Source organism: Rutidosis leptorrhynchoides, chromosome 2 (assembly GCF_046630445.1).
Source record: "Rutidosis leptorrhynchoides isolate AG116_Rl617_1_P2 chromosome 2, CSIRO_AGI_Rlap_v1, whole genome shotgun sequence".
NCBI classification, from domain to species: Eukaryota; Viridiplantae; Streptophyta; class Magnoliopsida; order Asterales; family Asteraceae; genus Rutidosis; species Rutidosis leptorrhynchoides.
The window spans coordinates 669055664-669068463 of NC_092334.1; the positions used below are offsets into that span (position 1 = coordinate 669055664).

Below are 12800 nucleotides of genomic sequence, written 5' to 3' on the forward strand. Positions count from 1 at the left end.
TTACATTATTATGTTTCTACTAGACATCCGTGAATCATTTTGTCTTTTATTTTTTTTATTATTATTTTATATATATAATAATATAATAATAATATAATAATATAGAATTTAATTTAATCGAGCGTAGTAATTATATATAAATATTTAATATATAATATATTTAATCTTTAGAATTAATTAAATATTATATTATATTCTCGTGCATAGTTGATTTGTAATTTTTACGCCGATGAATAGTACGTTGACGCTCAACTTACGTGCCGGTTTCGGTTTTTTGAACGCATTTTCGTACGCTTAGAAAACTGGTACTTTACGTTTCGTGTAATGTACCTTTATCAATAACAAGACTCAAATCAATGAAAAATTATCCCACTCAAAGTATAACTTATTCATTTGAGTGTTTTGGTCATTTGCTTCTATAAATTGACGTCTCGTTATTTACCAATATATATTATAATAATACTATTTTAAATCCAAAACGTTTTATGACTAAATTAATATTATATTTTATCACTTTGTAAAATAATGATATTATTATTTAAAAATATAAACTTATATATTTTAGAAATAGTTACTTACTAATATAATATTTAGTTTTTTTTGAAGAACTAATTATATTTCAATTGTTTAAATATTAGACATTATTATATCACCTTACGTTTTACGCTCTAGTACATAATTTGATATGATTCATTTATGCGCCAACGTTTAATTTAACTTCTCAAACGTTCTAATTAACATATCTATAATTCAATCGAATCAATAAACAGGTGTTACAATCGTTTACTTAACTTATCGATATTCATTTTCTAAGTTATCTATATTCCCCAACTTTACTTTTACATTAAATAATATGAAGGTTAAATAGTTTATCTTATCAAAAGTCACGAGGCAATTATTGTAAGGCATGTATTGGAATTCAACAGGAATTTCCACCAATCTGTCTAGCTCTCGCTACTTGACACTTCGTCCTTACTCGAAGATCACTTTATCATTTATTCCGAATATCGTTAAAAAGGAAAGGTTTCCCTAATCAAAGTGGACCTCTCAACAGAGATCCGTAATCATATCACAATGTATATGATAATTCAACCATTTGATATTATCTTTTAAATCCTTCGATAATTATATTAAATATATATTGAAACAAATACGTTCATGTAAAGTATTATACATCTAATACTTTGTTAACGTTTTCAATTAATATAACTATATCTTATATATATACATATCTATACACATAAATGTTCGTGAATCGTCAAGCACAGTCAAAGGGTAATTGATTACATGAACATAATTCAAAGTTTTTAAAATTTTAACATTACAGACTTTGCTTATCGTGTCGGAACATATAAAGATCAAGTTTTAATTTGGTCGGAAATTTTCGGGTTGTCACATAGCAGCCCTACATCAACTTGGTACATGGGAACTTACCCCTTTTGATCCTACGCATAATCTCGTTAAATGTAAATGGATCTATCGTATTAAATATCATCCTGATGGAACCATTGATCGATATAGAGCAAGATTGGTAGCCACAGGTTTTCAACAACGAGCTGGTATTGATTACACGGAAACATTTAGCCCGGTTGTTAAACCGGCCACCATTCGCACATTACTCGGTTTAGCGGTTACACACAACTGGTCACTTCGACAGTTGGATATTAATAATGTATTTTTGAATGGCAACTTGCAGGAACAGGTTTATATGGCTCAACCGCCGGGCTTTGAAGACACGTTTTCCTCATCATGTGTGCAAGCTCAAGAAGGCAATCTATGGGCTCAAACAAGCACCGAGGGCATGGTACCTGGAACTTACCAAATTCTTACAAGGTTGTGGTTTTAAACGGTCTATCTCAGACACATCTCTTTTCATCAATCGAAATGGAGGTGCTCCAATTTATCTCATTGTGTATGTTGATGATATCGTTCTCTCAAGCCCAAGTAATGATGCGTTGGATGACTTTGTTACTCGTCTCTCAAACCAATTTGCTCTCAAAGATCTTGGAAACCTTTCCTATTTTCTGGGTGTTGAAGTGATACCTTCTAAGGACGGCTTGTTTCTCAGTCAACGCAAGTACATACTCGATCTTCTCGAACGCGCAAATATGTTATAATTTAAACCTGCGGCCACACCTTTGGCCTCGAATTGTGCTCTTCATCTTACTTCGGGCACTTTGATCACTAATCCGACGGAATATCGTACCTTAGTTGGAAGTTTACAATACTTGTCTTTAACACGTCCGGATGTGGCTTTTGCAGTGAACAAATTGTCTCAGTTTATACACGCCCCTCGCACCGATCATTGGGATGCTCTAAAACGCGTGTTACGGTACTTGGCTGGTACATCAGATCATGGTCTCACACTTTATCGGGACTCTCCTTTCAATCTTCATGCGTTCTCTGATGCTGATTGGGGTGGAGATAAAACTGACTATGTCTCTACGATGGGACATATTGTATTCTTGGGGCGGAATCCCATTTATTGGAGCTCTAAGAAGCAGCGTTTTCTTTCACAATCCTCTACTGAGGCTGAATACAAAGCGGTTGCCACCACGACTGCAGAAGTTCTATGGCTTGTTCATATGTTACAAGAACTGGGTGTCACACCGCCTGTTAAGCCGGTTATTTATTGTGATAATTTAGGGGCTACTTTACTCAGTGCAAATCCGGTTTTTCACTCCCGTATGAAACATTTAGCATTGGCGTATCACTTTATTAGGGAACAAGTGCAACTTGGGGCTGTTCGCGTAGCTCATGTATCTTCTTCTGATCAACTCGCTGATCCGTTAACGAAATCATTGCCACGGGCTCCTTTTGCACGTTTTAAGTTCAAGATCGGCCTAACTTCCAGACCGTCCGTCTTGAGGGGGCATGTCAAGGATATCAATGATATACATAGAAAAGATATGCATGAATATTGAGTTGTTTATATCTATATCTATTCCTTATATAGTTCCAGGTAATTAGGGATCTTGTTGTGTGTAATCTCCTATATAATGTACCATTGGTTATTGAATAAAGACATAACTTCCACGTACAATTCTCTACAGTTTTGACGGCTTCCTTGTAAACCGATTCCGTAAATAAACCCAAGGCTCCACCTATGCAGGTCTCCCTGAAGATGGTAGTTGTTAGATAGGTAAAGTTGACCAGTGTTAGTGACGGGAATGTTGTTCCCGTCACCAACGACAACCGAAGGGTACATGCAATAATTAAAAATTGTACTCAAATTATTAATGCTAGATGTAATATGGGTGGAAGCACCTGTGTCCATGTTCCAATCTACTGGACCACTATGTTGACTACTCCAATTAGTAGATTGAGGTGATGAAGTTTGAGTGGGCCGACTGTTTGATCTGGGTTGCATGTAAAAAGTATGAGGCTGTTCACTTTGCCCCAAGTTGTGAGGCCCAATTAGAGTAGAAAAGCCCGACTGGCCAAAGAAATTTGGTTCAGTGGTGATATAACCCTGTGATCTATTTTGGGCTATACTATATTGGACCGAAAGTTCATCTTGAGCTTTTATTATATTCAAGAGTTGAGTTGAATTTAGGGAATTTAGATCATAGGTTTGTGTGATTGCGGCGGCCATCGAAACTTTTTATTGGGTGAAGGCTTAAAAAATACTGATTGTAAAATGATATACTTATTATGGTTGAAGTTTATGATCAAAAAGAGAATTGACAGAATATGCTTACAATGATGATGATGTATGCAATTTTGTTGAGAAACGAGTCGATGCTTTTTGCTAGTATTATGATAACATCCACGTGCTCACTCTTGTATGTGTCTTCCTAGTTTTATAAACGGCGGGTCCTACTCAAGTAGAATGGATTGAATACTGATATATGAAATTGATTAAAAAATGATATTCTAAAGAATGAAGAAAGATATGAGGATGAAATTTGCAGATGCTGCACCGGTGGTATGGCTCGGCCGAAGAATTAATTTTTTTTTTTTTTAGGTTAGGCTCAAAGCCCAAGTTCTATTCAATCCTTAAGCAAGCAAGCCACGACGTAAAAAAAAAAAAAAAAAAAAAAAACGTTACGGAAAAGGAAACGCAGTCAAGCAAAGCAACCAATCTGCGATATCAATCAATTCGATACGAAAAATTAGAGAGAAAATTGTGTTTTATTTTTATTTTTATTATATTTATTGTTTTCTTCCAGTCCGAACTTTAGCGATTTCGCCGCTCGGACTGCGGGGGAGTGTTAAATAGGTTAGTGGCCCAACCCGATTATGGCCTTGGGGTCCGTTAGGGTTTATTAAGTTATTAGGGTTTCATGTGGAATCTATAAATAGGGACAAATGTTATCAATAATATTCACGGGTTTCTATTCTGTTGTCGTTGGTGACAGGAACAACATTCCCGTCACTAACACTGGTCATTGCGTGTAGCCTAATATCCACCGACCACTTTACCTATCTAACAGTAGTGACGGCAGCCTCCATAGATAAAGATTGTTTGGAAAAACATTTACTCAACTTTTTGCAGTTAGTCTGAAACTCATTGATTAGCTCTTTAACCGAGCTCTTTTTATCCAAAGCCAACACCCCTTTCTTCCCATCCACTATTATTTGTGTTCTAATTTAATACGCCCCTTAATTGATTTAGATATAAAGTTGGACTCTTCTCAGTACGCCCCTTTATCGCTGGTTCATCTTTGATGCATTTTGTCTTACTTAATACATTTGTTCTTCGATTGTTTGTTCGATTTTAAACTTCTAATTTGGGAGGATTTGGAGAATCTTTTAGGGTTTCATAGAAAGTTTATACGTCGCTGAATGAAACTCAACTTTGGAACCCCTAATTTCTACCAGAGGTCACGTCAACGTGTTTTTTAAGGGTAAAAATGGAAGATTAATACTAAACTAATACTTATTGCTCAATGAGTAGATTTTAAGGGAATGGATGGTTACATCATGGGGTTAGTGAGGGTAATTTATCTAATCTAATGGTTGAGATCAAGAGTTAGGGCCGGTTTATTTTGGGCTTATTGAACTTAATTGACTAAATAGATTATTCGATAAGAATATGACTGTTTCTTTAGGACTTTTTCATTGAGGTGGACTGACCACATGGATGTATGGTAAATTCCAAAAACTTGTGTGCTATCCATACAACACTTCATATTCTAATTTTACCCTGCATTTATTTAATTCACATTTTATATTCAACAAAAGAACTCTGATGAAACCATCACCATTAACGGAACCTCCATCACCGGTGACCCCTCCGTCGACCTTAGTAAAACTCCGACGAAGACCTTCATTAAACTGCCACCATCTGCGACTCCTCCGATGACCTCCGATGAACTGCCACAATGCGACTTCTATGATGACATTTGTTGAACTCCAAACCATAACCATCTACTTCTGCGACGACCTTCGTAAATCAACAATATTAAAACCCACCTACTCCAACGTACTGCTCCGATTTGAATTAAAAAAAATGAAATTTGAAAGATGAAAGTATGTGGTGATTTAAAGACGGTAAAGAGAGTTGAGACTTTGATTAGGAAAGACGACTTCATGGTAATTGTTCGCATAATATGTCTCCGCTTGGAAAAAAAATATGGCAAGCCGTCGAGTGGGTTTGTGTTTATTATCTTTGGAAGAATCGCAATTCAAAGTTGTTCCAAAATAAGTTCGCGTGTGCCTCTTCTTTGGTTAGTGAAATTCAAGTGGTCTCTTTCGAGTGGGTCTCGGCTAGGGTCAAACGAAAATCTATCGATTGGTGTAGTTGGCTCACAAATCCTTCTTCGCTTCTATTAATGTATTTGTCGTGGGGGGTTGCAATATTTGCATCCTTTTGTTTGTTCGTGTTGTCGTTTATTTTTCCGTTTGGCTTTGTATTTTCTAGTGGCATCTAGTCCACTAACTCTCGATGTATCATGGTTGTTTATTTTTTAAAATATCACTTGCCTTTAAAAAAAAAAAAAAAAAAAAAAAAGGAAAGACGCCTTGCTCCTTGTTTCTACACAATATCGATTTAGGAGAACGTTTACATAGCATATCCCTACAGTATCGAATTTAATTTAATAAATGTAATCGATCGAATGTATTACAAAGTAATGGAGTGTTCTACTGTAATAATAATAATATGGGAGATGATACTCACACACTCAATATTGATCCATACACATCTAATTGACTATTATGTCCTTACTTATAAACATAGAGGTTCAAGTCCCAAGATAAATTTAAGGATATAATTGTAAGTTTTATGGTAAAAAGTGTGTATGGATCAAAAACTGGTGTGTGAGTATCACCTCCCTAATAATATATACAAAACCAAAATTAATGTTACTAGCTTTTTGTTCATAAAATTACATAATCAAATAATTTATTCAGTTAGAGCACTCTTAAGGGTAGGTCATTGGGTCCACCAATGGCTCCATCATCCAAGGACACCAATATTAGCAACATGTCTTTGATCCCGTCGTTGAAGACCCGCGATGCATATTTTCGTTGCATAGCATAATTTTAACACAGAACACTTGTATTTATTCATTGTACATAATGCTTTTGAATTTGTACCTTGAATTAATTAATTAATTTAGTGGGTGTGAGAAAGTTTGTGATGGGTATGACATGGTTGTTAGCAGTTAGTCTTTGGTTAGTGATGAGAAGAAGGTGTTGATGTGGCGCTGATGTAGCAGTCCGTGATACCATGACATAACGTAATGGTTAAGAGTGCTCTTAAATGGTAAAATAATCATTTTTATCATTCAGAACGTTTGATATATATGAAAAGTAAACAAGATTATTCATTCACATATTTACATAAAGTCATTCCATATCCATACTGGCATCTATATCCATATAGGACTTAATTCGAAAAAGTAAATAACCCCTTAGTTTTAAGGATATCTCAATAGTGTTTTTCTTTTAATGTATAGAAGAGATAAATTCTACTTTAGACATGTGTTTTATTGATTTTATCATGGTTGTTGGCTAAATTTGTTATGTTTACTTAGGCCAAACACTAATTATGTTGGGATGATTTTTTTTTTTTATGATAATTGATTTGATTGTGTGATAAATTATTGTGAGTTAATTTTTTTTCGTTTGTTAATTTGTTAGTTTTATTGAGCTCTCGTTGTTTTTGTTTTTGTGTGCGTGTTTGTAGAGGTTTTTGTGTTGTTTGGCCTCAGTGCCTATGTTTGTATCCTTGTTCCGAGTCTTCATTTTTTTGATGAAGGTTTCGTGTATTATAAAAGTTACGGTTTTTAGCTAAAAAAATAATAATAATAATAAATTATTGTGAGGTAAAGATCAATTTTTGTGAAGTATTATTTGATTGTAATGTCTGGTTATTGATTTTATCTGATTGAATTGATAACTCATAGAAAATAATTAATAGTTCATAACAAAGTGACAATAGGGTTATGCATGTTATTTGAAAATTAACTGAGACTGATCAATTAGAGAAACTAGCAAGTGTGAATTGTTGCGACGACCAGTTTGCGCATATATTGGTGACTGCGACTGTACAACGTCATGTTATTATAGGTTAATAATTTAGTTGAAAAGCAATTTGAAGTGTATGGACGCTATGTTACATTGATTAGCATAAGATTGAGTGTCACCTTTGTATGCTTATCACTGTAGTTACGTTTGGAATACATGAGTAGATCGCTAATCACACACATGATATGAAATTGTCTATCTTTTCCTAAAATCCAAACATATGAAGTGAAAAGTTCCTAAGTAAACATATTTGTTTGAATCTGATTGTTTATTTATAATTATTCGTTTGCTTTTATTTTAAAGCTTTTTAGTTAAGTCATTACTTTCACATGTCGGTCACTAGACGATAAATTCCCCCGATTTATTGTTTTCTGTTAAAATTAGAATCTGCATATTATTGATCACTAGGATTAATAACTAATTACCGTCCCTAGGAATGAAATATGAATTTATCATTTATATACTATTGCATGATTAAGTACACTTGCCTATAGTTATGTATTAGTTAAATTTGATTTTATCTTTTTTTTCAACCCGATCTAGCACGCATTATCTAAACAAAACAGAGTAATAAAGATAAAGAATGTGCCATATTTTGCATTTTGTAAAAATAAAAATAAAATTTTACTCCGTTTTTAGTGTGATATATATAATTTATAATTCATGATAATTGAAGTAGTTTTGCGGTTAAAAAAATAACTGAAGAAGTCTTGCACATAAAAAGTTATTATTATAATAATAATAAAGTTATAATAATTTATATATATATAAATTGTGGTAAATGGTGTCAACCTATGATTGGTTGGCACCATTTGTTAATAGTAACTTTTTTTTTTTAAGATAAAATTTCATTCCTCGTCCCTGATGTTTACATCAAATTTGACTCCTTGTCCTTTTTCTTTTTTTTGTGCATCCCTCGTCCCTAATATTTGGACGTTCCACATTCCTCGTCCTTCCATCTATTCTCTGTCAATTTCAGTCGTTACCTTCAATCACGTGATGAGCATGGTACTTTAGTCTTTTTTATTTTTTCCTTTTCTTTATTATTTATTTATCTTTCTACTGAAATGTTATAAAAGAGTATCTTGAACTATCATCTAACCCATCTTCTTCAGTTGACCTAAACGACAAACGTTCAGGCTCGTGTTGACTATTATGAACAAGAATATGCTTAAACTCTTCTTCAATTTTAGCCATTGATGTCTGAAGAACATCATTAGCTTTCATCAAAACATCAAATTCTTGACTATTTTTACTCGGATTTAAACTCTTTAATCTCTCAATTAATCTTCTAACTTCATCAACTGACTTCAAATAATCTTTAGCTTCATCAGTTCCAGAATCCCAAATCATAGATTGACCAACCTCCCATGTCATGACCTTATCATGAATCGAATCGATTCGATCTTTCATACGACTTAATTCTTCGTTCCCACCTCCTTCTTCATCTTTAATATCTGCAATCTTCACCATAGATGATAATTTCAAGCCTAGATCCACCAATATTTCTGTTGAACCATATTGATTACGGATTCGAGTTTTTGGATACTTGTTCATGCTTTCTGAAGCATCAAACTCAACAGATAACCTCCAGAAATTCGTAGATCTAAGAGTAAAAGGTTTTGGCAATATTGTTGACTTTTCAACCCGAATGATTATGTGCATTTTAGGACCAATAGATGATCATCAAGCACTCATATGATGATTATAATAAACTTCTATTCATGTTTCTTCATCAAAAAACAACCGGTTCGAGTTTTTAATTTATAAGCTCAATAATGGCGAATTTGAATGTTCTTCATTGATTCTGAAATCGTGATGTTGTTTTGGCTATTGATTATTCACAAGAGTTGTTAAACGAGGCTTCAGACCACCGTGAGCCGCCACAAACCACCGTGAGCCGCCATCTGGATGTCGGAAACTGATTTTTGCTCAAGAACATCTCGATGAACAAGGTATAGATTTTGTATACGAGATGTGGCTTCATGACTTTGGTTTTTGTATATATTGAGATGGTTTTGTATATACAAAAATATTCCAGATGGTTTTGAATATACAAATTTTGTATATACAACAAATATATGAGATGATTTTGTATATATCAATTTTGGTTTTTGTAAATTTTGTGATATGGTGGCTTTCTGACTTCACTTGATGGTGGTGGATTGTAGATCTGAAAGTGAAGAAGACAAATGTTAACTTGTATCAAGTGCTATAAAGTACTCTTTAATAAAAAAATTAAATTAAAAAGAAGATAAAATGACCAAAGTACCCTCACATGCTTGGCACATGATTGCATTTAACGGTTGAAATAGATAGAAAATGAACGGAAGGACGAGGGATGTATAAATGTGATACATTAGGGATGAGAGATGCACAAAAAAAAGAAAAAGGACGAGGAGTCAAATTCGATGTAAACATCAGAGACGAGGAATGAAATTTTGTCTTTTTTTAAACATGATTTGCCCAACACCCCCAAACCACTAACCCAATACTATCCGGATCCCCTAACCCGCTCCACCTACCCGACCCGAATACCCGCTACTGTAGCTGCTACTGTAGCTACAGTACCTTCTTTTTTTTTTTCTTTTTTTTTCTTTCCGAAATCAACCCGCAGCGAAAGCGCGGGCCAAAAGACTAGTTTATAATAATTGAAGAAGTCTTGCTGTTATTATAACTGATGAAGAAGTTGCCGTTAATAAAAAATAATCGAATAAGTATAAGTAATGCACATTAAAAGTTATTATAATAATGTTGAGTAAATGGTTCAAGTTTTTATTTTTGAATGGACCAAACTACTTTCACGCGATGTTCACGTGGTGACACTTAACGGGATAAAGTTAACTCACGTTAAGTTCATGGTCAACTGTGAAATAGCTTAACAATTCGAGGTCAATGGAATTAAAAATAAAAATAAAAAAAAGATCACCTTTAGTGTTGGATATAAAGTTTAGGGATCAATTGCGAAATTTTTTCAAAGTTCAAACAGAATACTCTCGTGTAAACCTTTGATGAGTAATCGAATTTTTGGCTCTATAATTTTTTTAGTGGGCGGTTCTTCAAAATATAAACCGACGAAATTCCAGCAGCCGTTTCTATAAGTTACCGAAAATCAGGTATCAGAATACAATTTTCTCCCCATTCTTTTTCATTTTCTCTGTGACGTGAGTTGATTCTTTTTATAGCTTTAGGGTTTTTTATTTACAATTGTTCTTATATTTGTTCTTTGTATGCATATATGCTATTGCTGTTGGTAATTACAAGCGTATGTTTTTTGGATATATACACCTTTTGACTTTATTGTATCATATAATAATTGTTCTTACTTTATAATTTTTCATGTCATCGATATCGATATTGTTTTAATAAAACCGGCGTTAGGGTTTAGAAAAATAGCCGTCCCAGCCCGCCATGATCCTTAATTCCGGAGCATGTAATTAACTTATGTTTTTTTTGGTATATAAATGAACTACTTTTTTTTTTGCACGATTCGTAATTATTAAATTTATTTATTTTTTTGCTGTTTACATTGTACTACATATATATGAGTTCATGTAACTGACTTACTGTAAACTTTGATTTTTTTTACATGATAAAGTAATGGCAGCATCTACTACCAATTGGTTTGATCTCACAGTCTACTTGAAGTCGAATATACTTTGCAGAGTCAGTGTGCCGGACGTACTTGAGAATGCCCAGAAAGTGTGCACTGATTGGTTTAAAATCTGCAAGCAACCATCTATGTGGAAGGTTTTAAATCTAGATAACTCGATGCTGAATAATGCTGATTCAGCGAGATGTTTGAAGATGAGTAAGCATGCTGTTGATAGAAGTCAAGGTCAACTGGTTGATATAACATTCCCTAAGTTTAAGACCAAGGAGAATGATGAGTTTCTTCTGTATGTTGCTGATAGGTATGATAGTTTATTAGTTATTGTTTTTAAATACCCCGTAGATTACAACCCTTTAAATTTCTGTTATATGTGGGCTTTTTAAAACGGGTAAACGGGGATGTTTCTTTGTTTTGGGGGATGGCGAGTTTTTTACAGTTTCCGACCTTTTTCTGATCACCTCAAGATTTGTTGATAGTGTGGTTTTTAACGTACTAAATATTAATCTTTTCAATGTACTAAAGGGGCTTTGGCCTAATGGTATGTGAATACTCACTAAAAACGTTGTGGGTACATGTCTCAATTAAGATAATGTATAAATAATACAAGAATCGTACTATAATGTCGCATAGTTGTATGTTTGTCCTTTTAATACTAATTTGTTTGCATCTGTACATATGAAGTTCTTTGATACATTATTAATGTACACATACTAGTATGTTGTAAAAGCATGCACATTAAGAACTTTAAGAGAAAAAAGACAATTGTTTGTAGCTATTATATGGTTCCTAGTTGATTGTTGCATATAAAGCTGGATTAATAGATTTAACACTTAAGCTCAGATAGCTTTGCAATAGATATAAGTCAAGTTATTTACCTTTGTAATGAAGTTTTTTTCTTGTTTGGTTCCTTTAACAGAGCAAGTCAACTTAAACGTCTCACAATGTCATGTTCTTCTTGGGGCTATGGCCTTAAAAGGTTGCCCGAGGCTTTAAAGAAATTCCCATTGTTGGAGGAACTCACTCTGTACTCAGTAATTGTGTTTACCCAAATTATTGAAAGTCTTGCCCGCTACTGCCCGCTGCTAAAAACATTGACCGTTGATCATGAACCACATGGATCTTGGAACACACAAGTACCTCTATATGATGGGTTAGCCATATCAATTGGTGAAAATTTGCATGATCTCAGGCACCTTACACTCCTAGCAAATGGCGTTTCTGATATTGGGTTGCAGGTGATTTTGGACGGTTGTCCTCACCTTGAATCACTCGACTTGACTATGTGTTGGAATATTAATCTCAAGGGAGATGTGGTGAAAAAATGTAAAGAACAAATTAAATGTCTACTTTTGCCTAACCGCAATGTTCGTACTAAGAAGTATGACAATGATCTCGTGCACTATGACTATGGCTTGTTTGATAGTTTCGAAAGCTACTACACTGATTATTACTCTCTATGAATATGATGAATTTTCATCATGAAAGGTGAGTATCTTGGATATAGCTTCCTGCAAACATTTGTACTTTTTGTTTTTGAATAGAAACTGATTGATACTGATTGTGGTTAATGTTTTTGTTAATTTGCAGTTGCGTGCGGGAAGAAAATATTTTGACCTTGTTCCTCTTCAATATTATGTTCTTAATCTTAGAATTGCTTTCAGAATGATGTGATATCTAAACCAAGTAATGGGTGTTCTTATTACTAAATTTA

General features: G+C 33.9%; 1 protein-coding gene across 1 annotated transcript; it reads left to right on the top strand.

Annotated features, from left to right (window-relative positions):
- Positions 1 to 11076: 11076 nt before the first annotated feature.
- Positions 11077 to 12549, top strand: LOC139890248 (putative F-box/LRR-repeat protein 23). Its single transcript, XM_071873143.1, has 2 exons — positions 11077 to 11390; positions 12006 to 12549. The coding sequence occupies exons 1-2, from the start codon at positions 11077 to 11079 to the stop codon at positions 12547 to 12549; spliced, it is 858 nt and encodes a 285-aa protein (XP_071729244.1).
- The last annotated feature ends 251 nt before the right edge of the window (positions 12550 to 12800 follow it).

Excerpts from the sequence above, each read along its gene's own strand:
- LOC139890248 (XM_071873143.1), top strand. The coding sequence starts at position 11,077 with ATGGCAGCATCTACTACCAATTGGTTTGATCTCACAGTCTACTTGAAG. Across the intron at positions 11,391-12,005 it reads CTTCTGTATGTTGCTGATAG|AGCAAGTCAACTTAAACGTC; the intron begins GTATGATAGTTT and ends TTCCTTTAACAG.